The sequence below is a fragment of the Leucoraja erinacea genome, chromosome 5 (assembly GCF_028641065.1).
Source record: "Leucoraja erinacea ecotype New England chromosome 5, Leri_hhj_1, whole genome shotgun sequence".
Lineage (NCBI taxonomy): Eukaryota > Metazoa > Chordata > Chondrichthyes > Rajiformes > Rajidae > Leucoraja > Leucoraja erinaceus.
In genome coordinates this window covers 16,851,316-16,878,896 of record NC_073381.1, presented here as the reverse complement: position 1 = coordinate 16,878,896, position 27,581 = coordinate 16,851,316, and the positions used below count along the sequence as shown (strand labels likewise).

Sequence of the window (27,581 nt, the reverse complement as noted above, 5' to 3'; positions counted from 1 at the left end):
TAGCTGATTAACAGACTTTTTTAGTTGAGAAAGAGGGGGATGGGAAACTGCAACATCAGTCAAGTTTCAGGAGAAGGGAGTGAGTATGGGGGGGTTCTTCTTGGTTCTTGGTTTCTTGGTCCTCCAAAATATTCCAAATGGAATTTAAACTGGAGGTGGTGGAGGGAGGACTTACGGGGGCGGCAGGAAATGTAAGGAGGGGGAGAAGTGTTTGGGGGGGATGAAAGGAGAGGAGGAAGGGAGGTGTTCGTAGAAGTTAACTAAAATTGGAGAATTCATCGTTCATGCCGTTGGGTTGGTGCAAACTACTCAAGTGAAATGTGAGGTGTTGTTCCTCTAATTTGCGTTTGGCCTCACTGGCAATGGAGGAAGCCTGGGACAGAAAGGTCTGTATGGGAATGGAAAGGAGAGTTAAAGTGGTTAGCAACCGGGAGATCCAGTAGGCTTTGGTGGACCGAGCGCAAGTGTTTGGCAAAGCAGTCGCAGTGTCTACCCTTCGTCTCGCCGATGTACAGAAGGCCACATCAGGAACCGGATGCAGTTGATGAGGTTTGACGAAGTGCATGTGAATCACTGCCTCGCTGGAAGGACTGCTGGATGACTAGATATCGAGGGATGAGTTATAAGGACAGGTGTTACATCTCCTGTGGTTGCAGGAGAAAGTACCTGGGGAGGAGGTGGTTTGGGTTGGAAGGGATGATTGAGCCAAGGAGTTGTAGAGGGAGCGATTTCTGTGGAAGGCGAAAGTGGTGGAGATGGCAAGATGTGATTAGTGGTGGCATCACATTGGAGGTGACGAAAATGTCGGTGGATGATATGTCGGATGCGGAGGCTGCTTAGGTGAAATGTGAGGACCGGGGAACTCTGTCCTTGTTGCGTCCAGGGAGAGAGGGAGCGAGGGCAGAACTCTGGGTCACAGAAGAGAGAGGGTGAGGGATCCATCTATGACAGCCGGCGGGAGAGAAACGCATTCTCTAAAGAATGAGGATATCTCTGATGTCCTCCGATGGAAAGCCTCACCTTGGTAGCAAATGCGGCAGGGACATGGGAGTTGTGAGTTGGGGATATACATTTTGCAAGAGGCTGGGTTGGAGGAACTGTGGTCAAGATAACTGTGGGAGTTGGTAGGTTTGCAGTAGATGTCAATCAATAGTGTGTCTCCTGCGATGGAGTCACAGAGCGTCAAGAAAGGGGAGAGAAGTGTCAAAGATATTCCAGGTGAATGTGAGGACAGGGTGGAAGTTGGTGGTCAATTGTTTAATTCATGTGTTTAATTGTTAGATGTACTGACAACGGAACATTTAAAACGTCACCCATTCCTTCTCTCCAGAGATGCTGTCTGTCCTGCTGTTACTCCAGCATTTTGTGTCTTTCTTTGGTATAAACCAGTATCTGCAGCTCTTTCCTACACAATTAAATTCTTGCTGCAATTTAACAGGCCTGTTAATGCAATAGTACAGATAAATTCATAATAATCAGTAATGCAATAAATTAATAACCATATTACTAGTTAACTACAATAATGCAAACTCAAAGTCTAGTATAACCAAAATCACAGTCCTTAGAAGTCCACAGTTTGCTGAGGTAGTGGTTTGTGTTGTGTAGTGATCAAGAGCCTGAGTATTGTTTTGAAGAAGCTGTTCATGAACCTGATGGTCACAGTTTTCAGTCTCCTGAGGAGACATAGGTTCTCTGGGTGAATGGGGGCAGCTGAAAGCCAGTTATGCAAAGAAAGAATCATAGTGGCATACCTATGCTTTCATAGCCTTTCAGCCCACAAAGTCCATGTTGACCATCAACTATCTGTTAACACTAATCCCACATAAAACACATTAAAATCAAATTACATGAGTATCAACTTCCTCCAGATACTAGAAAGTGTAATTTGTCATAAATAGCAGGCCTTTATCTCGGGCTATTTTTTTTTTTGTTGCCTCAAAGTCTCTGTGTTGGGTTTTAATTCCTTTCCTTAAATTATTCCATGTCACCTCTTCAACAACTTACTTAAAAAAAATTACAAGTTTCCTGTTTACCCTGTACAATCTATCACATTGAATTTCTTTGTGGGCCTGATTAAGAATTCATCCATATATGTTTTCATTGTGCTCATCCAAAGATTGGCTGATACACATTTTTCTGAAGCCAGTTGGGAATTCTTAATCAACAATTGTGCACAGTACCTGTTACAGCTAATTATAAAGAGTAGACACAAGGAGCTGCAGATGCTAGTTTACAAAAAAAAAACCCACAGTGCTGGAGTAACTCAGCGGGTCAGGCAATATCTTCCAGAAGACACGGATAGGCAACGTTTCAAGTCAGGAAGGGTCTGAAGAAAGGACCTGATCCGCAAAGTCACTTATCCATATCCTCCAAAGATGCGGCTTAACCCGCTGAGTTACTGCAGCAGTGTGTCTTTTTGCTAATTATATGTTTCCTTAATTGAATATCAATCCTGCTTTTGATTACTTCAGTTGTGTTAGAGAAATGGAACAAAGTAAGATTGAACTTTCTTTTGGTCTGTTGTCTAAGAAGCACTTTTGAAACATTTCCGACCCTGAGTTTTGTCACTTCTTGGAAGTATTAGAATAGTGTATCCATAAGGCCTCATCAGGGCTCTCGCTTAACTTTTTTTCCCTGTTGCCAGCCGGGCAACCTTGACAGCTTTTTAGGTTGCCAAATGACAGTTAAGGTGGTCATTTAAGACTGTTTGCATGAAGCGTGTGATAACGTGCTTGGATGAAGTGTGTAGTTACCAGTTGGAATTTATGCTCAATGAAGCATTCACATATTATGTTTAAGAAGGAACTGCAGATGCTGGAAAATCGAAGGTAGACAAACGTGCTGGAGAAACTCAGCAGGTGCAGCAGCATCTATGGAGCAAAGGAAATAGGCAACGTTTCAGGCCGAAACCCATCAGTCTGAAGAAGGGTTTCGGCCCGAAACGTTGCCCATTTCCTTCGCTCCATAGATGCTGCCGCATCCGCTGAGTTTCTCCAGCACTTTTGTCTACATTCGCATAATATTTCTGCTTCAAATAAAGTCACAAACTAAACATATTCACCAATCAAGACATTTTATATACCACAATGACATGCAGCAAAATTATAAAACAATATCTCAACTCTTTTTACATATTGCAATTGATGCAAGCATGTTTTCTGTGAAGGACCGAAAATTACCATGACATGGCCATAGCATGGGTCGTTATTTCTATTGGCACAGAAACACTCTCGCTTCCCACATAATTTATCCACAACAAAATATACAGGTTGCAAGGAAATTTCTAAAGGCATTTTATGATAATAGCTGTTAAAACCGACTATACCCATCTGACAGGTTAAACATTACACTAACTGACAAGAGATGGCCAAAGGACATAACTGCAGCAAATGTTCTTTTGGTAATATGTTTAAAGGTGTCAAAACAAATAATAACATTGGCAATTAAAACACATTTGATTGCATTCCATTATCAAACATAGTCAATGTTCACTGTGAAGACCATGAAGCACAATAGGGTCAGGGGGTGTGTGAATCAGTGCGCGGTGGATAGATGGCGGGGGTGGGGGGGTTTGAGAAGGTAATCGGAGCGGAATGGATGGATTGAGGCAGGTGAATTAGTACGTGCTGGTTGGAGTATGTAAAATTGTGAGGGGGGATGTTAGTGGTGTTGAATGGGGGGATCAGTATGGGAAGGATGGGGGGGGGGTCAGTACCGAATGAATGGGGGTAGACAAAAGTGCTGGAGAAATTAAGCGGGTGAGGCAGCATCTATGGAGCTAAGGAAATATGCAACGTTTCGGGTCGAGACCCGTCTTCAAACTGTTCCTCCCATTCTTCTTGATGGATTGGGGGGGGGGGGTCAGCACAGGGTGAATGGGGGGGATCAGTACAGGATGAATTGGGGGGGGGGGGGGTCAGGACTGTGGATCAGAGGGTCTGTGCAGGATGAATGGGAAATCACTACAGGATGAATAAGTGGATCAGTACAGGATGAATGGAGGATAACTACAGGACGGATGGGGGGGATTGGTGCAGGGTAAATGGAGGGTTGGTCAGTACGGGATGAATGGGGGGATCAGTGCAGTATGAATGGGGGAGAGGTGCAGGATGGATGGGAAGGGGGGTCAGTACAGGATGAATTGGGGGACCAGTGTAGGATGGATTGGGGCGGGGGGGGGGGGGGGGGGGGGGTGGCAGGAGAATCAATGCGAGGTGGGTAGGGTGATGAATGGATGGGGGGGGGGGGGGTAGATGGGGAGGGGAGGATGTGGGATGTCAGTGAGGACTGAATAGAGGAGGAGGGAATGGGGATCAGTGCGGGATGGAGAGAAAGGGTCCCAGAATAAGAGGGGTGGAGGGGGCGTACAAGAGAGAGAGAGGGTGGAGTGGGGTGGAAGGTGCAGAGGAGGTGGGGAGGAAGGAAGGTCGGCTCCTGGGACAACATCGCACGCTGCCTTGGCGTCCCTGTCCAACGCCAAAGTGCCGCCGCCTCCACGCCACCGCCTCCCCTCCTCCTCCAGCCGACTGGAAGGTGCGGGACCGAGCAGTGCAGCTCAAAGATCCTATAGCTATAGGATCTGTCATGCAGCTGCTTCAAAGGGCGGAAGGAGGCCTCTCCCTCCCTCTCCTTCCTCCCAGCCTCGGTGTGCGGGAAGGGTTGTGAAAACCGCCGTTGGTGGATTTGTAAGCAGTGTGATAGCGGCCAAAGATCTTATAGCGGAGATCTTTGATAACGGCCGCAAATCCGCCAACGGCGCTTTCACAAGCCCTCCCGCACGCCGAGGCCGGGAGGAGGGAGAGAGGGAGGTTTCTAACGCCGGGCGGGGTGCGGGAGGAAGAGGCGATTCTGTCCCGGCCGCTGTTGCCGCTGTTCGTTCGGAGCCGGTCATTCACTTCGACCCTTCGTCACCATGCACCTAGTATCTTTGCCCCAAAATCAAAGATACTAGACGAATAGAGCCGGCGACACGAAACGTCACCTTCCTATTCTCCAGAGATGCTGCCTGACCCGCGCAGTTACTACAGTTTTTTTGTCTTATCGGTATAAACCAGTATTTGATTGCCAAGCCGGGGCAAAATGAGTCGGCATTTAGGTTGCCCGGCTGCACTTTGAGTGGTCAATGGCACCCGGGCAACCTCTAATTTTGAGCCTTGCTCATTTATTTCTGAAAAAAGCAATAAGGTGGCATAAAATACATAATTGTCCATATTGTAATTCTTGTTGTGATTCTTGTTGTAATAGATAAATGGATTTATTCCATAGGTTAAAAAATGATTTGTGGTGTTTGACATGCTTACTTTTTTTATTTGCAGGATAATTTTGATGTGGATCATTTTGTATCTGAATGCAGAAAGCATGTCCAGTTGGAGACACTTCGCGATGATCTGGAACTTTATTACAAGCTCTTGAAAACGGCCATGGTGGAACTGATAAACAAAGACTATGCAGACTTTGTCAACCTTTCCACCAATCTGGTAAAACTCTTTAAACTGAATCTTTGTGATTTTGGCTGGTTTGCATTGCCTTCACTTTTTTACTGTTTTCTTTTACAGGTTGGTATGGACAAAGCCTTGAATCACCTGACAGTGCCACTGGGTCAGTTGAGAGAAGAGGTGATGGTATGTCTTTACATTTCATACTTGTTATTTTTGATAGTATTGCCACTGATTGACAGTGAGTGATTGATTGAAAGATACAGCTTTGTGATCAAAGAGATTATCAAGAAACAGTCCTTTCGGTCCGCTCACTTCACATTGACCATCGATCACCCGTTCATACTTGTTCTATGTTGTCCCAATTTCTCATCTGCTCCCTGCATACGGTGCAATTTACAGAGGTCAATTAGCATGCAAACCAGCACATCTTTTGGGTCTGTGATGGGTTAACAAAATAATAAAATGCATAAACAGGACACAACATGTAACAAACATCCACCACAGCATTCATCACTGTGGTGGAAGGCACAAAACATTTTGGCCGTCCTCCTCCATTTCCCCCCCCCCCTGTGGACAAGACCAGAGTCCAGAGTCCAGTCCAGGATCGGTCTTTCCTCACCGGAGACCGCGGCTTCAAGATTGTGTAGGCCGCAGGCCGGCGGTTGAGATTTAAAGTCCCCGCTGCAGCCAGAAGCACCGTAGACTGCAGGGCCGGCGGTCGAAGCTCCCCTCCAGGGGTGATGGTAAGTCCATGCCGGGCCCGCGGTAGAAGTTATCCGCGGGACGGCAATGGCGGCTTCTTCTTCCCCCGGGTCCCCCACGAGGGATCCCGGGCTGTAGACGCCGCAGCAGCTGGAACTCTGCAGACCGCGGCTTCAGGCTGCGACTTCAGGCTGCCGGCTGCCCCGGGCCAGTGAAACGGAGCACTCCCCTCCGGCGAGCCCCAGCGAGGGCTCACCCGCTCCACGCCGAGTCCACGCTGCGCCTGCCGCTGAAGCCCCGGGCACGTCTGAACCATGAAAAAACAAACGTAGCTTTTGTAACTTTGTCTGGAAATAGTGTCAGTTTCATGTTAAGGCGTCAGATTAAGTTACTGATTTCTACTAGGTTACTGACATTGTGGATTTTTTTGATTTCTTGACAAAGCACATAATATTAATAGTGGGGAATGGAATATTTTATCACAGATCAAATTATTTCAGTCCAGACAAAGCATAAATCCTTACAATATTGTGCCAAAACCTCTGCATCCACCATCATTAATTTCTGAATTTCACACATTCTATGTGAGATCATCAACTTATTTGCTTTCATACATGCCAAGTGCAGCCACAATATTTTGCTTTTGTGAGGCTCTTTAGCTCTTGTTACATGCTTTTCTCCTCACGAAGTGATAGTCTCTTTAATCACAAAGCTTGCTTCTCAATTCTATATCATTATTATGTTCTCCTGGTCTGATTTTAATATGACCCGAAAGCAAACCGATAGTTGCTGGAAATCCGAAATAGAAATAGTAAGCAGAAAATGCTGTAAATACTCAGCAGGTCAGGCAGCATCTGTAGAGAGTGAAACCATGTTAACATAGAAACATAGAAATTAGGTGCAGGAGTAGGCCATTCGGCCCTTCGAGCCTGCACCGCCATTCAATATGATCATGGCTGATCATCCAACTCAGTATCCTGTACCTGCCTTCTCTCCATACCCCCTGATCCCCTTAGCCACAAGGGCCACATCTAACTCCCTCTTAAATATAGCCAATGAACTGGCCTCAACTACCCTCTGTGGCAGAGAGTTCCAGAGATTCACCACTCTCTGTGTGAAAAAAAGTTCTTCTCATCTCGGTTTTAAAGGATTTCCCCCCTTTATCCTTAAGTTGTGACCCCTTGTCCTGGACTTCCCCAACATCGGGAACAATCTTCCTGCATCTAGCCTGTCCAACCCCTTAAGAATCCTGCATCTAGCCTGTCCAACCGCTTAACGTTTCATGTCAATTACGTTTAGCTTGGTTTTGAGGATGTGCAATATTCAGGAATGGACTGATAAGTGTCAGTTGGATGCTCGGGCAGTTGGATAAAATCAAACATGAAACAGCAATGAGGCCCAGCGGATGACTGAACTCGGATATCAGAAACCTGATTAAGCATAAATCAAATATTTGCTAACTTCAGAAACCATGTGGATTGCCCTTTAATTTTCAGAGCTCGAAATTAGCGGTTGCCCGGGTGCCACTGACCACCCATAGTGCCTAAACGGTAACCGGTAACATAGGTAACCTAAACGGCGAGTCATTTTGTCCGGCTTGGCAACTTGGTTTATACCAAAGATAGACACAAAAAACTGTAGTAACTCCGCGGTTCAGGCAGCATCTCTGGAGAAAGGAAGGCGACGTTTCGTGTCGGCGATGCCTGTTGTGCGGGGCAAAGATACTAGGTGCGTGGTGACGAAGGGCCGGAGCGAATGGTGGGCCCCGAACAGCGGCGGCAGCGGCCGCGATAGCGGCTCCAACACCTCCTCCACCCGCACCCCGCCCGCCCTGATAGCGGCCGCTGCTTGCAAACCCGCTAACGGCGCTTTCAACACAAACCCTCCCGCACGCCGAGGCCTCCCCCTCCCTCCCTCCTCCCTGCCTCGGCGTGCGGGAGGGTTTGTTCTGAAAGCGCCATTAGCGGATTTGCAAGCAGCGGCCACTATTAGGGAGGGCCCCGTCATTCGCTCCGACCCTTCTGAAGCAGCTGCACCATAGATCCTATAGCTATAGGATCTTTGAGCTACAGCGCTCAGCCCCGCACCTTGCTGTTGGCTGGCGGAGGAGGGGATGCGGTGGCGAAGGCAACGGGGCGATGTTGTCCGAGGAGCGTTGACCTTCCTTCCTACCTCGCCCTCTCTCTCTCTCTCTTTCTCTTTCTCTCCCTCTCCCCCTGCACCTTCCCCCTCCTCTCTCTCCCCCTCCCCCCCCCCCCCCCCTCCCCCTCCCCCCCCCCTCCCCTCCCCCTCCCCCTCCCCCTGCACCTTCCCCTCATTCGTCCTGTAGTGATCCTCCATTCATCCTGCACAGACCCTCCGATCCACACTGTACTGTCCCACCTCCCCCATTCACTCTGTGCTGACCCCCCCCCCCCCCATCTATCCTGTACTGATCCTCCAATTCAAGAAGAATGGGGGGGAACAGTCTGAAGAAGGGTCTCGACCCGAAACGTTGCCTATTTCCTTCCCTCTATAGATGCTGCTCACCCGCTGAGTTTCTCCAGCACTTTTGTCTACCCCCATCCATCCCGTACTGAACCCCCACCATTCAACACCACTAACATCCCCCGTGCTCTCCCCTCACAATTTTACCTACTCCAACCAGCACATACTAATTCTCCTGCCTCAATCCATCCATTCTGCACCGACTGCCTTCTAACCCCCCACCCCTGCCATCTATCCACCCCGCACTGATTCACACACACACAGCCCTCCCTGACCCTATTGTGCTGGAAATGTTTGTTTTAGTTCATAAAGATGGATTAATTATATTGTGAATACATTAAACAGGAACTTTGAGAAAGGCAGCAAATAAATTGCTCAGTTTCCTGGAGCTCCTATTGTAGACTGATTTAATTAAACATTTGAGATGCAAACAAAGACATTAGCTTAAGTGCAGGTAGTTAGATTTGAATGCACGGTGTTAGATTTGTAACTGTATTAATGAATTGAGACAATATTTTGAGCAACATGGTTCAAAGATAATGAGATTTGCACCTCTTGAACCCTTCTACCCCTGTTTTAAAGTTATAAGCCTCGTTTAAGGTCCACTTTCTCCTTGTCACACAGAGCCTGAAGCTGGCAGTTAGCGAAGGGATTCAAGCAATAGATGACCGTCTGACAAAAGAAGACGACATCAGAAAGAAAAAGGTGAAATATTTAATACTGGTCTGCGAGCATGTAACTGGATAGACTCAATGGGTTGCTGTGATGCAGGTGTCTAAACATGGTATAATAAGAATCGTAATCCTAGTCTGAACCGTAATATATTTTCAATTCATCTATTTCTTTCAAAACTATACATTCCCTTTGGTAAGCACTACAATTTAGTATTATTAAAATGAAGTAATTATAGTGCCTTTCACTACCTCAGGACTTTCTAAGTATCTGATATACGGTGGGAAATGAAGAACCCATTGTGCATACAGCAAGGACCCACAAGCAGCAAAGTGATAAAGACCAGATAATATGTGTTATTGACATTGGAAGCTGAATACATTTTGTCCTGGAAATCCAAGGAGAAATCAGTGTTTTCCCTTGAATTCCTCTATTGGATATATTATGCTGACAAATGGGCAGGCAAATAGATCCTTGCCTGATTCCATCTGCCCACCATCCCCTCCCCACCTGGTCCCATCTATTACCTACGATTCTCTATCCCATGCCACTTGTCTGCTGCTATATATTGTCAATATTTTGTGTTAAGAATCAATTAGTTGTCATGTGTATTGAAAGAGAACAATTAAATTCTTACTTGCAGCAGCTCCTCTCAGTGGAAATGAAAGGTCTCAACCCGAAATGTCAGCTTGCACATTTTGATTCCACAGATGTTGCTTGACCCACTGTGTTTTTCAAGTGTTCTGTTTTTGTTCTGGATTTCAGAACCTGCCATCTCTTTTATCTCCAAATTGATTAATCCTGTTGTTTGGATGCACCGAGTGCACATCCTCAGTCTGCCAAATGCATCTGTATGTTGATTGGTCTGGATATCTTTGGATGGTGTTACTCGGTGTTTAGAGTATGCAGTAAGCGAAGGTGTTCATCTGAGACCCTAATCCTGTGGCACTGGAGGTGTTTATTTGCGACGCATGTGTGAGCAATCCGTTTATTGAATCCTCTGAAAGGCAATCGATTTAATGCAGCCAAAGGAAATACAATTCTTCGTTTCATCTGTTCTGAGTTGTCCTTCAAGAAATTTGAAGTTTACCCTCAGCTTCTTTGCAAGCAGTTTGCAATCATTAAAGAGCCTGAAATAAACATGAAATCAATGACCACAGAGTAGCAGACGCCACTGTAGGAAGAATTGCTGTATTTGCCTGGGAGGATAGAATAAGGAAGAGAAAATATGAAACACAATTACAGAAATCACACATGTCATTTAGATGTTTAACTTTTTTTCTCTGCACTAATGCAGTGAACTGTTGGGAGCATTTTAGTTTTTGGTTCAGCTATTCAGTTATTTTTATTTAAATTTTCTTCTGTACGAAGTTCCAATGATGCCCTTTTTGTCTATTTGCATGATTTCATTTCCTCCGTTCTTATTTAGCTCCTTGCATCAAACGTAGCCTAATATGTTCATTACCATTTGCAAGTTTTTGACCAATTTACATTGCATTTGTGAATCCATGTGTTAAGGAAAAGTAAGGGACCATTGGATTGATCTAATTCTACCGTAACAATATTTAATAATTGGGGATGATCTGCCATGATCACAATGAATGGTGGTGCTGGCTCGAAGGGCCGAATGGCCTCCTCCTGCACCTAGTTTCTATGTTTCCAATCCTCATGTACACACACACAGTGTGATTACCCCCTTTTCAGCCATGTTAAGATCAGAGAAGCCTAGCTACTCATCGGATATTTTTAGGGAAGATTTAGAAGGGATGTTCAAAATTCTTGTGGCATTAGTGTTACATACCACAGCTTTTGGTTCACAAAGATTGAGACAGCAAAGATAAGTTGATGGTGCATTAAAGCTTCAAATTAGTTTTTTAATATGCTTTCACAATTGTGATTCTCATTCAGATTGTATGAAACTCCATTATTTTAAAGCCTTGTCTGTGTGATTAAACTCCCAGAAGAGGTTGGTCCTTCATTAATATTGGACATTGCCTTGGCTCAGGACATTTAAAGTAATTGAGGAACTGTTATATATCGATAGCATCTTTCACAACCTTGGGATAGCTCGCAATTCATTTATAGCCGATGAAATGTAATCACATTTATAATTTAGGAAATGTAATTTGAAAGCAATAAAGTTCCACTGACAACCACTGGATAACCAGCTAAAATGTATTAAGTGATGGATTTGAGATAACACACTAACGAGAAATACTCCCAAACTTTTATTTTTGCTTTGTGTCATAAGATCTTTTGTGTTCACTTGAATGAGCTGATGGGATGTGGGTTTAATGAATCATCCAAAAGATAATCCCTCGAAGTGTAACACTTCTTCAGTGCTGCATTAGTGTCAGTCTGGATTACGTGTTCAACCAAAATCTTTGGAGGCAAAAGCAAAATAATTATGACTGAACTGCATTGTTGGAACTGGTAGATTGCTCATGAATTAGAGATGTGCAACATCTAGTAAGTACACTTCAGTTTCAGCTCTTTAGGTTCCTTTTCAGTAAATAGACACAAAAGCTGGAGTAACTCAGCGGGTCTGACAGCATCTCTGCAGAAAAGGAATAGGTGACATTTCGGGTCGAGACCCTTCTTCACGCTGAGAGTCAAGGGAGAGGGAGACTAGAGATATGGACGAGTAAGGTGTGAAAACGGCAGATCAAACCAGACGATGATAAGGAAATGTAGAATGGTTCATTGTTAGCTGAGGGGAAGACAATAGACAATAGGTGCAGGAGTAGGCCATTCAGCCCTTCGAGCCAGCACCGCCATTCAATGTGATCATGGCTGATCAACCCCAATCAGTACAGGCTAGATGCAGGAAGATTGTTCCCGATGTTAGGGAAGTCCAGGACAAGGGGTCACAGCTTAAGGATAAAGGGGAAATCCTTTAAAACCGAGATGAGAAGAACTTTTTTCACGCAGAGAGTGGTGAATCTCTGGAACTCTCTGCCACAGAGGGTAGTTGAGGCCACTTCATTGGCTATATTTAAGAGGGAGTTAGATGTGGCCCTTGTGGCTAAGGGGATCAGGGGGTATGGAGAGAAGGCAGGTACGGGATACTGAGTTGGATGATCAGCCATGATCATATTGAATGGCGGTGCAGGCTCGAAGGGCCGAATGGCCTACTCCTGCACCTAATTTCTATGTTTCTATGTTTCTATGTTTCAGTACCCCGTTCCTGCCTTCTCCCCATATCCCCTGACCGCTGTCTTTAAGAGCCCTATCTAGCTTTCTCTTGAAAGTATACAGAGAACCGGCCTCCACAGTGAGGTGTGGAATTCTCAGGCAGAGAATTCCACACTCGCAACTCTCTGTGAGAAAAAGTGTTTTCTCGTCTCCGTTCTAAATGGCTTCCCCCTTATTCTTAAACTGTGGCCCCTGGTTCTGGACTTCCCCAACATTGGGAACATGTTTCCTGCCTCTAGCGTTTCCAAACCCTTAACAATCTTATATGTTTCAAGGTAACAAGGAGGCATAAAATCAGTACATTAATCTGGACAGTGAAACTAGTCGGAGGACTAGGGTGGAGGAGGGATGGAGAGAGAGGGAAAGCAAGGGTTTCATGAAGTTAGATAAATCAATATTCATACCCCAATCGAAATGTGAGGTGTTGTTCTTCCAATTTACGTTGGGCCTCACTCTGACAGTGGAGGAGACCCAGGATAAAAAGGTCAGTATGGGAATGGGAATATGAGGAGGAGTTAAAATGTTTAGCAAACGGGAAATCAGGTAGGCCTAGGCTGACTGAGTGGAGTGGTTCAACTAAACGATTGCCGAACCTGCGCTTGGATTCGTCGATAGTTCAAGAAGTTCATCCGTGGAAATCAATCATTTATTTCATTTGTGCTTTGCAATGTACCAAATGAGAGAAGTAATAGAAACATAGAAAAGAGGTGCCGGAGTAGGCCCTTCGGCCCTTCGAGCCAGCCCCGCCATTCAATATGATCATGGTTGATCATGGTTGCTGCATTCTACCCATATCCTTGATTCCATTATCCCTAAGAGCTATATCCAACTCTCTCTGGAATAGATCCAGTGAATTGGCCTCCACTGCCTTCTGTAGCAGATCTGAATATTGAGACCAGAAATTATTTAAGCATTAAATAAAATATTAATTATAAAGATCTGCTTTATCTATGTGGTCCTTTGCAGATGTGTGTGTTAAGACTGCTTCAAGTAATACGATCAGTTGAAAAAATTGAGAAGATCCTTCACTCTCAATCTTCCAAAGAGGCTTCGCCTTTAGAAGCAAGTGGGTAAGTGTTGCACTCTCATAACTTTGCAGCCAAGCATGTGTTAACATAGTCCAGTGCAGCCCCTTGCCAATTTTGTGTAAGCCTCTCTTGTGTGAGATTCTATTAAGCATGGGTCCAAATGTCATCCTTGGGTTTAGTGCACTATAGAGCAGGCCGCAGCATGTGAAGAGTTCATTCCTGCAATAGTTCTGCAGTTACAAGTTGGCAGAGGAAGTTGGAAAGACAGTTGTTCAGGGTGGGGGGGGGGGGGGGGAGAGAGTGAAGAGAACTGGATCTGAAGATGGGGGTTAGTTGAAGGCATTGAAGTAGAAGAGAGCATAACCAAGGGGTGAGCTACAAGGATATGGACCACATTAGAGGAAGGGCAGCATCGGATGGAAAACTTCAGGGGTCAGGCGTGTGATCGGATGGTGGCGTGAGGGGTGGGGATGGTCAAATCTGCAACTGGGTTGTGGGGATAGAGGGAGTTGGTCATGCACGCGGTTAGGTAGTGGGAGTTATTAGGGTTATGTCATAGAAGAGGAGTGGTTGGATGCAGGTTAGGATGGGTCCAATGCACAGCCTGATTGGAGGGTGGGGACAGCTAAGTGTCTGGGTTGTGGTGAGAATTCACCTACGCTTATGATGGAGAAGGGATGAACAAATAGATGGCACGGACTGTGAAATTGGGAGTGAGCGGTTATCCATGCAAAGGCCCAGAAGCCACCAAAATAGTGTCGGGAGTATGTTTGTGAGAGGCTTTAAGACTGACACGTCAGCAAAATAGATGACGTCTGACTCTATAACAACCGAGGTGTAAATGTTGCTCCATTTAATACAGAGCAGACTTCTGCTTTCAGTTGAATTTAGTTTAGCGATGCAGCTTGGAAACAGACCCTTCGGCCCACCACAAGTCGTCGAAAACCTGTCCATACTAGTTCTTTGTCATCCCACTTTCCATCCACGCACTCGGGACAATTTAGAGACGCCAATAAACCTCCAAACCCCCATGTTTTGGGATTATGGGAGGAATCCAGAGCACCCGGAGGTAGCCCACGTGGTCACGGCGAAGTCTGGTTTGATGTGCGTGTCACGGATTATGGCAGAAAATGCTGGCAGAGCTCAGCAGGTCAGGCAGCATTTGTGGAAAGAGGAGCAGAGTTAATGCTTCAGGTCGCTGCCACTTGATTTCAAATTGCAAAGATTTTTTGGAGGGATGAACAGAACAAAGGAAAAAAATCTCTGGTAGGATAAGGTCAGGGTTGATGGGGGGGGGGGATGAGCTGTTGATGAAGCTGTCTGGGTAATAGGTGAAATAGACACCCAATCTACGCTTGAATCCACTTTGTAGAGTACCTAGATTCAGTCCACAGAGGTGTCTCACAGTTGCCAGTGAATGACAGGAGGAAATAATTTTTCGGACAGATGAAGTCCTAGTCCCAGCCAACCTTGTTCCCGATCACCTTATCCTCTTCTCCTTCAACTGCTCATTTTTAGTTTTGTTTAGTTTGGAGATACAGCGCAGAAACAGGTCCTTCGGCCCACAGAGTCCATGCCGACCAGCGATCCCCACACATTAACACTATCTTCACATACTAAGGACAATTTACATATAGATGGAGTTTAATGCTGATAAGTGTGAGGTGCTACATCTTGGCAGGACAAATCAAATCAAAATAGGACGTACATGGTAAATGGTAGCGAATTGAGGAATGCAGTTGAACAGATGGATCTAGGAATAACTGTGCATAGTTCCCTAAAGGTGGAATCTCATGTAGATAGGATGGTAAAAAAAGATTTTGGTGTGCTGGCATAAATCAGAGCATTGAGTATAGAAGTTGGGATGTAATGGTAAATTTGTACAAGGCATTGGCGAGGCCAATTCTGGAGTATGGTGTACAATTTTGGTCGCCAAATTATAGGAAAGATCTCAACAAAATAGAGAGAGTACAGAGGTGATTTACTAGAATGTTGCCTGGGTTTCAGCAACTAAGTTACACAGAAAGGTTGAACAAGTTAGGTCTTTATTCTTTGGAGCGCAGAAGGTTAAGGGGGTACTTGATAGAGGTCTTTAAAATGATGAGAGGGATAGAGTTGACGCGGATAAGCTTTTTCCATTGAAAGTAGGGAAGATTCAAACAAGAGGACATGATTTGAGAATTAAGGGACAGAAGTTTAGGGGTAACATGAGGGGGAACTTCTTTACTCGGAGAGCGGTAGCTGTGTGGCATGAGCTTCCAGTGGAAGAGGTGGAGGCAGGTTCGATTTTATCATTTAAAAATAAGTTGGATAGGTATATGGGTGGGAAAGGAATGGAGGGTTATGGTCTGAGTGCAGGTAGATGGGACTAGGGGAGAATACGTGTTCGGCACGGACTAGAAGGGTCGAGATGGCCTGTTTCCATGCTGTAATTGTTATATGTTATATCAAGCCAATTAACCTACAACCTTTACGTCTTTGGAGTGTGGGAGGAAGCTGAAGATCTCGGAGAAAACCCACGCAGGTCACGGGGAGAACGTACAAATTCCTTACAGACAAGCACCTGTAGTCAGGGTCAAATCCAGGACCCGGGGCTCTGATGCTGTAAGGCAGCAACTCTACCCCTGCGCCACCGTGCTGCCCATCTTGATTTACTCTAAAATCCTGACGCAATCTTTGTTTTAAAAGCTCTATTTTGTGTTGTACAACGCGGATGTCCCTCCACGCGATTAAAACAAAAATCATTTTGCCACAAGAAGCCGATGTGTTGCTTTCCCAGTGCTGCCATGGAAGTGACACTCTGCTGTCGACTCAGAAGACAGTGCTGTATATCCAGCTTATCTGACTGCAAGGGCGCATATTGCCAGACTGCTGTCCTTAGGAACATTTGAAATGTGCCATCTCTTGGTGTTGTGCTAAACTGGTAAGTTGGAGCCACCCTAAATAGTGCCCTCTGCAAGATTGGTTCACAAGTCAAATCACATCCTTTCATACTGAAAATTGTCAAAGTTGCATTTGCCACGGTCCAGATGTAACCTCTTTCTCTCCGACATTTCGTCATAGACTGGAGTGTACAAAGGAATGATGGCTTTAGATGTTATTTGAAGGTGTCGTTGATTTTAATATCTTAATTTATTAATTTCTTTCTTTCTTTCTCACTCCTTTTTCAACAGTGCGCCCTTAGCTGGACAAATGCTGGAAAGGATTGGCACAGAGTTTAATCAGTTACATTTTCATGCAGTGCAAAGCAAAGGAATGCCCCTTTTGGACAAAGTGAGACCTGTAAGTGTGCAATTCTGTGTTTGGTTTGATGGAGTTCTGATTTTGTAACGGGAGCAGTTAATACACACGAAGGAAAGAGCCATTTCATTTCATACCCTCATTTGTAAAAGCAAGCTGACAGTGGCCTTAATTAGCACATATTAGTTTTATAGAATAGAAGCAATTAGTAGAAGCCAGTTTCAGGGAACCCTCTGATAAAATTCTGCTGGTGCATGTGGATGATGGAGATGTAGTCCAGTATCTTTATTTTTGCACGAGGTGATTCTCCGCATCAACCAAATGGGAATGATTTTGTCCCTGTATTTAAAGATTCTGCATTTTCAACATTTACTAAGTGTCCCTGAAGTTTCCAAAGATTTGGAAAACATTGCACAACGATCTTGGAGGATTCGGGCAATCTGGTTTCTGGGGTGCTGCATGGGACCTGCCTGCTGTGTGCAAACACTGTTTGTGCTCTGTTTGATGGCTCTGCTGGTTTCTTCCATTACATTGGAAGGTGGACATATCGCATATATATTCCAACGTGAAATACTTAAGGGGAATATGTTTTCCTAGTTGCATAATAAAAGGAGACCAATCAACTCCTTGTGTAGGAAAGAACTGCAAATGCTGGTTTAAATCGAGGATAGGCACAACATGCTGGAGTCACTCAGTGGGACAGGCAGCATCTCTGGAGAGAAGGAATGGGTGACGTTTCATGTCGAGACCCTTCTTCAGGCCTCAGAAGTCTGAAGAAGAGTCTCGAGCCGAAACGTCACCCATTCCTTCTCTCCTCAAACTTGTACATCATTTCATTTCTGAACTATATATCTTAACTTTATTTGCCTGCTATGTTTTCATAACTCATACAAAAGCCAAATCAAAAACATAACAGTTGCAGTTTTTCAGTTTTCATTTGATCCCTGAGAGAGACTTCCACTTTTCACTTTTCTCTCTCCCCCTCTCTTCCTCTCTTCCCTAGCAATGACTTTAACCAACTTTAAACACCTCAGTTATCTCTTTCCTTGCAAATGTATAACGGATGTAATATTGGGTATGTATCCCATTAAGAGTCATTGCATGTGACCAACTACTCTTAATTGTTACCTTGTTAGTGCCAAGTACAAAGGAACCAGTGTTAGCCTGCCTGATAGTGGGCATGAAAAAATATTTTCTATTTTCTCTTTAAATTCTTCTGTTTAGTAATTTGATAATTTAATAATGATGGCAGTTTTTCCGCCAGGCATTCTGATTTTGATATTCCTTTTGATTTTCAGTTTCTGATCTTTTGGCATTATATGTTGAATTTTTTAATCCCAAATCTGTGTTTACGCACAGCATTGACATCGTGCATACTAAACTTTGTTTACAGCGAATTGCTGGGATCACAGCCATGCTTCAGCAATCCCTGGAAGGACTTCTGTTGGAAGGTTTGCAGACTGCCAACGTTGAGATTGTCCGCCCTTGTCTAAGGACCTACGCCACCATAGACAAAACAAGGGATGCAGAAGCCCTGATCGGTCAGGTTCTTGTGAAACCATATGTGGAGGAGGTGAGTGAGTGAATTATTATTCCAAGTATATTTCACATTTGACCATGAATCAGATTTTTTTTTAACGACCCCCATTTGTATACCCGGCAAAGCAGCAGTGTTTAGAGGGGGACAATATTCAGGAGTCAAAGTCAAATGGTATGAGGGGAAAGAGAATCGGGGAGCAGGCTGGGGAGGGAAGTATAGGGAAGGCTGTCCCAGAAGACAGGTAAATGCTGATCTTACCATTTACCTTTTATCATCCACCATCCTATTTTTCAACCTTTTTAATTAATAAATATACCCTTTAGTAGGCTATTGTATTCTATAATTTATTTTATACAACTTAGCAGTTTCCCTTAACTTTGTGACCCAAATGTTGCCATTTGTTGCATTCAGTTGCTTATTAACCATCCTTTTTATCAGTTTAAAAGTGAAGATTATTCCTCCTTCCAGGTCATCAGTAAAGAATTTGATCAGTCTCGGGCAAATGTTCTTAAAGAGATGTATGGCAAACTGCTGGACTTCATTCCTAAACATTGTCGCCTCCTCCAGGTGGTGACCGGGGGAGCAATAACCGGGTGAGTTATCTGCAAATAAAATATTCCGGCAAGTCCTAACCCAAGTCGACAGATGAGCTTTAAAAAAAACTGGCGATAGTCGCACAATGTTGGAGTAACTCAGCGGGACTGGCAGCATCTCTATAGCCTGCACCGCCATTCAATATGATCATGGCTGATCATCCAACTCAGTATTCTGAATCTGCCTTCTCTCCATACCCCCCGATCCCATTAGCCACAAGGGCCACATCTAACCCCCTCTTAAATATAGCCAATGAACTGGCCGCAACTATTGAATTGAATAGAATAGAATTTCCTTTATTGTCATTCAGACCTTAAGGTCTGAACGAAATTTCGTGCCTGCAGTCATACATACAATGATACAATAATAACAACAATAAACACAAATTAACTTCCACCACAGTGAGTCCTCCAAACACCTCCTCACTGTGGTGGAGGCAAAAATCTTAGGGTTGCAGTCTCTCCCTCTGCTCCCTCTGCGCTGAGGCGATTCCCCACCGGGCGATGGTACAAACAGTCCCGCAGCTCACCGAACCCCGCGAACGGGCCGGTTCAAACACTGCGGCCCGGGGTGGTCGAAGCCGCCGCACCTCCAGTCCAGCACACGCAGCCGCCGGCCCGCGGCTGAACCCAGGACTCTGGACACCGCCGCCAGAACGTCGTCCCAGCCACCGGAGCACCGTCCCAGCCCCCGGACCGGATCGCCCTCACGTGAGTACCGTTCCACCCTCGGGCTGGGCCACTCCGACGGGAGTGCCGTTCCTCCCTCGGGCTGGGCCACTCCAGCGGGAGTGCCGTTCCTCCCTCGGGCTGGGCCACTCCAGCGGGAGTGCCGTTCCTCCCTCGGGCTGGGCCACTCCGACGGGAGTGCCGTTCCTCCCTCGGGCTGGGCCACTCCAGCGGGAGTGCCGTTCCTCCCTCGGGCTGGGCCACTCCAGCGGGAGTGCCGTTCCTCCCTCGGGCTGGGCCACTCCAGCGGGAGTGCCGTTGGGCTGGGCCACTCCAGCCCCTCACCATGCCGCTCTCACGGGAGCACCGTTCCATCCCGGGCTGGGCCGGGAGCGAGCCCAGGACGAGTCCTGTCAGCTGCCTCCAGAGTCCCGAGGTCGCCGGCTCCGCTAGGCCTCAGTGTAGACGGAGGCAAAGAAGGGGGATACGACAGAAAGGTCGTATTCCCCCGAAGGGAGTGACAGCAGCCCCCGTTTCACCCCCCACCCCCCTCCCCACATAAACACAGCCTAAAAACCAAAAACATAACTAGACAAAAACGAAAAAAAACAACACAAAAAAGTAAAAACCAACGGACTGCAGGCGAGCCGCTGCTGCCAGGGCAGCGCCGCCACTTCCTCAACTACGTTCTGTGGCAGAGAACTCCACAGATTCACCACTCTCTGCATGAAAAAAAACTTCTCATCTTGGTCCTAAAAGACTTCCCCCTTATCCTTAAACTGTGACCCCTTGTTCTGGACTTCCCCAACATCGGGAACAATCTTCTTGCATCTAGCCTGTAAGTTTCTATAAGATCCTATAAGATCCCCCCCCTCAATCTTCTAAATTCCAGCGAGTACAAGCCGAGTCTATCCAGTCTTTCTTCATATGAAAGTCCTGCCATCCCAGGAATCAGTCTGGTGAACCTTCTCTGTACCTTCTATGACAAGAATGTCTTTCTTCATGCAGCCTTCTGAAGGAGGGTTTCGACCCGAAACGTCCCCCATTCCTTCTCTCCAGAGATGCTGCCTGTCCCACTGAGTTACTCCAGCATGTTGTGTCTACCTTCGATTTAAACCAGCATCTGCAATTCTTTCCTACACATGCAGTCCTTAAAGTTGGCTTAGAGCACTCATAGAAGCAGACCCACCAATCCACAGATGACTTTTCACTGGTATCATCAACAAACCTTTGAAGGTTGTTGACCACTCCCAGCGTTTTTCTTACTCTCTGGTCACATATCCCTGACCGGGCCCATTCACTTTGATCGCTTCGTGAACTTCTGCTACTATTACCTCTACACCCATTTATCTCTCACTCTATGCCTCTTTCTCTCTTTTCTCCTCAATGTCCACTTCCTTCTTCTGAGGTCAATGTCTGGAGCAGGCGGTTGGCACATTGAAGGAATGAGTGCGGCAGCAAACAGCGCAAATACAATAAAGGATCTTCACAATAAAGGATACTTTACTTACAAGCCAAAATATTGCAGGGTGCAAATATTTAACAAAGGTTTCTATTTAGTTTTCTGAAAATAGACCTTCAATGATGTGTCTTTTAGTAGTAGCAGTTTACAGCTGTTATCCTCTGGTTATGTTAACTTCATGAAAAATTAACCTTTGCACAACAGAGAATCATTATGCATGGACAAAATGTAGATTATATTATTCATGAGTTAACAGTTAACTAAATGTAAAACAAAGGGGGAAATTGGCATTAGTCTGGAAGGTGAAAGACATGATTTGATGGAATGGCTGAAGACCAGTCAACGTGGCACAGAGACAGGCACAAGAAACTGCAAATGCTGGAATCTGGAGCAAAAGAATTGGAGAGCTGCTGGTGGAACTCAGTGGGACAGGCAGCATTTGTGAAGGGAAATGGACAGTCGACACTCCGGATCCACATTAAGAATCTAGACCCAAAGCAATGACTGCTTATTTCCCTCCACAGATGCTGTCTGATCAGCAGACGCCCTTCAACAATTCTCCTTTTGTGACAGAGAGACGCATTGGTGGGAATCTGCACAACTATTTCTGTTCATCAATCACCTTGAAATCCATTCTGTCTGCACCTTCTCTGCTGTCTCTCTAAACATTCTCCACATTCTTTACCTCAAACACACAACTGAGCGCAGTTAGATACCACCGGTGTACTTGGCATAAATCTTTGCTGAATTTGTAATGTTTTTCATGTGTGGCCAGAATTACAGCTACCTTCAATTGCACACAAGAGTAAAATCAATTTTAAACTGTACAAATAGGAATTGTATTTAAATGCCACAAGGAATGCCTATTGTGCAAGTTGTTACCTTTCTTTTAATATTTAACTGCGTGTACTCTGTCTTCCAGTGATAAAAACAAAGTGATTCCAGGCTACGATTTTATGGTGAATTCTGTCTGGCCAGAAATGGTGCGGGGCTTAGAGGAAAAATTGCCATCATTATTTAATGCTGGCAATCCAGACACATTCCATGAGGTAACCAACTATGCACAAGTGTTTATATTTGAATAAGAAATAAAGGCTTGCATTTGAATTTCCAGTTTCCATATTTTTAGATGTCCCCAAATATTTAATAATCACCAATTCATAGCGTCATATGAAATCAGGCCTCGTGGCCAATCAAATCTTCGTCAACCAGACCTCCAAGCATCCCTTTACATGTTCTCCCCATATTCCCATCAACTATATGCAGACTCTAACATACACCTACCAACCAAGACATTTTCAGGATGTGGATGGAAACCGGGCACTCAGAGGAAACTCAGACGGTCAGAAAATGTTATGCCAATTCAGCACAAACAGCACCGAAGGATAGGACTGAAGGCAGGTTTCTGGAATTATGAAGCAGCAGCACTATTAGCTGCTCAAATATGCTGCCTGTATCTCTGTAGTATTGTTGCTGCTATAATAATATTAAGCATGACAACTAATTTAAGTCTTAAGTTCCATGAAAATCAAGATCCATGAAAAGTTCATTTGTTTTAGTGATGTTGATCGGAGATTAAATAATAATCACATCATTAGGGAACACCCCCATCCATGTTTTGCATCCATTGTAGAGGATAAATTTGGTACTGAGGCTGCAGCCTGAAGACTGCAGCCTTCCCCCAATATGGCTGGCTAGCATCAGGTGAGATTTTGTGTTTAAATCTCTGAGTTGGGACTAATAAACAAGCTTTTGGCTTAAATGACAAGATTGCTACCTGCTGATGGCCACATGGATTAATTAAATTCTGGTGCAAGTTGGTTTACTGAACATAAATCAATGTTTTAATATCAGATATCCTCCAAGAATTGTGGTTTGTTGGTATCACTTAATGTGGGATATGTCAGCCACATATACCTGCCAATTTGCCATAAACCAATGATGCCAAGGTAGTGGTGGCGGCCACAAATGAGGAAAAGTTTGATATATCGGGTAGTGAGATTTTTCCTTACATTACAATTGTATCTGTGGTTCAGAGTATCTCACTGGGTAGAAATTACTTTCTGCATTCTGAGGTTGAGACGGGGGCTATATAACTGCAAGAAAACCAGAGCACCTTGGAGAACCCCATGCAGTTCCTTTGCCTCGCCCTATCATTGTTAATTCCTCCAGTAGCGTAATTCTCCAGCTCCCTGTATCCTCTTATCACATCTTTGCTTAACATCGTTCCACTGTAGACAACTGTTTTGGGGATACCTGGTCCCCAGGTCAGGAATTCCCTCAAAAAAACCTCTCCACCTTGCTGTTTAGGAAGGAACTGCAGATGCTGGTTTACACCGAAGATAGACACAAAATGCTGGAGTAACTCAGCGGGACAGGCAGCATTTCTGGATGGAAGGAATCGGTGACATTTCGGGTCGAGACCCTTCTTCAGACTGAGAGTCAGGGGAGAGGGAGATACAGAGATAAAGAAGTGCACTGTGTGAAAGCGAGGCATCAAAGCAAATTAATTTAAACCCCAACGGTTTGAATATTGACTTCCTAACTTTGTCACCCTTGCTTTAACCCCTCTCTTCATCCCTCCCCCTTGCTAGTACTCCGACCAGTCTGACTGTCCACTGATTAAATTTTACCTCTGCTTCGTTGTCACTTTCTAGCTAATAATGATCTATTCTACATTCTCCTTGATCTCCATACCCCTTGAGTCTCGTTTTCACATCTTACACTTCCTTATCTCTGTGTCTCCCTCTCCCCTGACTATGAGCCTGAAGAAGGGTCTCGACGTTTCGGGTCGAGACCCTTCAGGCTGGCGAAGTCGCCCGTCCTTTTTTTCCCCCACAGATGCTGCCTGACCCACTGAGTTACTCCAGCTCTTTGTGTCTACACCATGTGCAAATGTGTTCAGTCTGAAGAAGGGTCTCGACCTGAAATGTCACCCATTCCTTCTATTCCAGAGATGCTGCCTGTCCCGCTGAGTTACTCCAGCATTTTGTGTCTATCTCTACCTTCTTTGTCATTTAAGACATTTCTTAAAACTTACCTCCTTTCCTCTTTGTGACTTAGTGTCAAATTCTGTTTGATACATCTCCATTTATAGATTATTTGAAGGGGTAGATTGGACCGGCACGGAGGCCGGACTGAAGCCTGAACCCAGGACTAGATGAATAGTTATGTGCTCTGACCTACGGACCTATCACCCAAGTTGTATTATTGATAGTTTATCCTATTTTTCTAATTTCTTTCTTTCTTTATTTATTTATTTTTCCTATCTATAAATATAAATAAATACTTAGAGGCAATGTTAATATGTAACTGATAAAGGAGGATCCCAGCTACTTTGGTAACTGGGTCCCTGGAAACCTGGATATTTAATATGTAACCATTAAACAAAGTCTGTATTGGTTTGGACTATGATATGCAGATTCCTCTAATAAAAAAATATTTTAAGTTAATTGTTACAAAATCAAAGGTATTTTCTAAATGCAGGATGTTGTTCCCTAAGACATTAACCTAACCATTCCATGTATTCATCATTCCAGAAATACACAATTACAATGGACTTTGTCAGAAAGTTTGAGTGCCAGTGTGCATCCCAAGCAAGTGTTAAAAGACTACGCTCACACTCAGCATACCAACATTTCCTTGGGAAATGGAGCCTGTCTGTTTATTATCAGATCCGGTAAATATTATATCGTGCATTATTTTCATTCCAGTGAAGTGTCATAAATACATCCTCTGTTTTGTATGGATTACTCCTGATCATTTTAAGTTCTTTATAAAAGAAAATTGGATAATATGAGGGTATAATTTAAGTAACTAAATAGCACGAGCAAAAAAATTAATTCTCGGAATATTTCCGATGGATGGACACCTCGCTGATATTTATAATACCAGTCATATTGTAATGTATTTGATATACTTCACATGCTTTAGTATTTTCTCAATGTATTGTATTCTTTGTATTGTATTCAAATTTATTGTCATTGTCTCAATTTGAGACAACGAAATGAATTTCCCTTACAGGCAGTATCATAAAATCATAAAAAAGAATAAATAAATAATAAATAAATAATAAAACATATTAAAAATAAAATTGAAATTAAATTATAAAAAAAGCACAAACACAGAAAGTCCATGACACAACATAACATAAATGGCACCCAAGGTGAAGATGGCACCATAGTCCAGCCAGCCTCCCCTCCGTGTTCATCCGTGGTCTGCAACGTTGCTGCAACGTTGAAGGATATATTTGTCTCACAGTACTGAGGAACATCAGAACCTGGTTCTGAGGCGCAGCAAATAGTGCTGCTGCATCACAGCTCTGGCAACCTGGGTTCAATATTGACTGTTCTCTCTGTGACTGCTTGGGTTTACATAGAAACATAGAAAATAGGTGCAGGAGGAGGCCATTCTGCCCTTCAAGCCAGCACCGCCATTCATTGTGATCATGGCTGATCATCCCCAATCAATAACCCGTGCCTGTCTTCTCCTCATATATCCCTTGATTCCTCTAGCCCCTAGAGCTCTATCTAACTCTCTCTTAAATCCATCCAGTGATTTGGCCTCCCCTGCCCTCTGTGGCAGGGAATTCCACAAATTCACAACTCTGGGTGAAAAAGCTTTTTCTCACCTCAGTTTTAAATGGCCTTCCCTTTATTCTGAGACTGTGGCCCCTAGTTCTGGATTCTCCCAACATTGGGAACATTTTTCCTGCATCCAGCTCGTCCAGTCCTTTTATAATTTATGTTTCTATAAGATTCCCCCTCATCCTTCTAAACTCCAGTGAATACAAGCCTAGTCTTTTCAATCTTTCTTCATGACAGTCCCGCCATCCCAGGGATCAATCTCGTGAACCTACGCTGCACTGCCTCATTCACAAGGATGTCCTTCCTCAAATTAGGAGACCAAAACTGTACGCAATACTCCAGATGTGGTCTCACCAGAGTCCTGTACAACTGCAGAAGAACCTCGATAACCTCTCAATAACTTCACGTTAGACTCCTCCCATTTCCTCCAAACTCAAGGCGTAGCCATGGGCACAAGCATGAGCCCCAGCTACGCCTGCCTCTTTGTTGGGTACGTCGAACAATCCTTGTTCAATATGTACCAGGGCCCCATCCCTGACCTCTACCTCCGTTACATCGACGACTGCTTTGGGGCCACCTCCTGTACCCACACACAACTGACTGACTTCATCCACTTCACCACCAACTTCCATCCGGCACTGAAATACACCTGGACTATTTCCGACACTTCCCTTCCATTCCTTGACCTCACTATCTCCATCGCAGGTGATAGACTCCTGACCGACATCCACTACAAACCCACTGACTCCCATGGCTATCTGGACTACACTTCTTCCCACCCTGCCTCCTGTAAGGACTCCATCCCTTACTCCCAATTCCTCCGCCTACGCCGCATCTGCTCCCACGATGAGACGTTCCACACCAGGGCATCTGAAATGTACTCATTCTTCAGGGAACGGGGATTCCCCTCCGCCACCATAGATGAGGCTCGCACCAGGGTCTCTTCCATACGCCGCAACACTGCTCTATCTCCCCATCCCCGCACTCGCAACAAGGGCAGAGTCCCCCTAGTCCTCACCTTTCACCCCACCAGCCGTCACATACAACAAGTAATCTTACGTCATTTTCGCCACCTCCAACGTGACCCCACCACTCGCCACATCTTCCCATCTCCCCCAATGTCTGCCTTCCGCAAAGACCGCTCCCTCCGCAACTCCCTTGTCAATTCTTCCCTTCCCTCCCGTACCACCCCCTCCCCGGGCACTTTCCGTTGCAACTGCAAGAAATGCAACACCTGTCCCTTTACCTCCCCCCTCGACTCCATTCAAGGACCCAAGCAGTTTTTCCAGGTGCGACAGAGGTTCACCTGTATCTCCTCCAACCTCATCTACTGCATCCGCTGCTCTAGATGTCAGCTGATCTACATCGGTGAGACTAAGTGGAGGTTGGGCGATCGTTTCGCCGAACACCTCCGCTCGGTCCGCAAGAACCTACCTGACCTCCCGGTGGCTCAGCACTTCAACTCCCCCTCCCATTCCCAATCCGACCTCTCTGTCCTGGGTCTCCTCCATTGCCAGAGTGAGCAACACCGGAAATTGGAGGAACAGCACCTCATATTCCGCTTGGGGAGCCTGCATCCGGCGGGCATGAACATTGAATTCTCCCAATTTTGTTAGCCCTTGCTGTCTCCTCCCCTTCCTTAGCCCTCGAGCTGTCTCTCCCATCCCCCAGCCCTCGGGCTCCTCCTCCTCCCTTTTTCCTTCCTTCTCCCCGCCACCCCCTATCAGTCTGAAGAAGGGTTTCGGCCCGAAACGTTACCTATCTCCTTCGCTCCATAGATGCTGCTGCACCCGCTGAGTTTCTCCAGCATTTTTGTGTACCTGCAGAAGAACCTCTCTACTCCTGTACTGAAATCCTCTTGTTATGAAATCCTCTGATTCTCCCAGGTGCACAGGTTTCCTTCCAGATTCCAAAGACAAGGTTGGTGGACTTGGTAAAAATGACTTCAGGAAGCAAGGTGGAGTACAAG

General features: G+C 45.2%; 1 protein-coding gene across 1 annotated transcript in view; it reads left to right on the top strand.

Moving 5' to 3' along the window:
* Window positions 1–27,581, top strand: part of cog2 (component of oligomeric golgi complex 2) — a 55,611-nt gene that overhangs the window by 1,316 nt on the left and 26,714 nt on the right. The window contains exons 2-10 of the mRNA XM_055635099.1: window positions 5,316–5,477; window positions 5,556–5,621; window positions 9,252–9,332; window positions 13,461–13,564; window positions 16,696–16,804; window positions 18,156–18,335; window positions 18,771–18,895; window positions 21,949–22,075; window positions 24,566–24,705. Of these exons, the coding sequence (XP_055491074.1) occupies window positions 5,316–5,477; window positions 5,556–5,621; window positions 9,252–9,332; window positions 13,461–13,564; window positions 16,696–16,804; window positions 18,156–18,335; window positions 18,771–18,895; window positions 21,949–22,075; window positions 24,566–24,705 (1,094 nt within the window). The remainder of the gene's footprint in view (window positions 1–5,315; window positions 5,478–5,555; window positions 5,622–9,251; window positions 9,333–13,460; window positions 13,565–16,695; window positions 16,805–18,155; window positions 18,336–18,770; window positions 18,896–21,948; window positions 22,076–24,565; window positions 24,706–27,581) is intronic.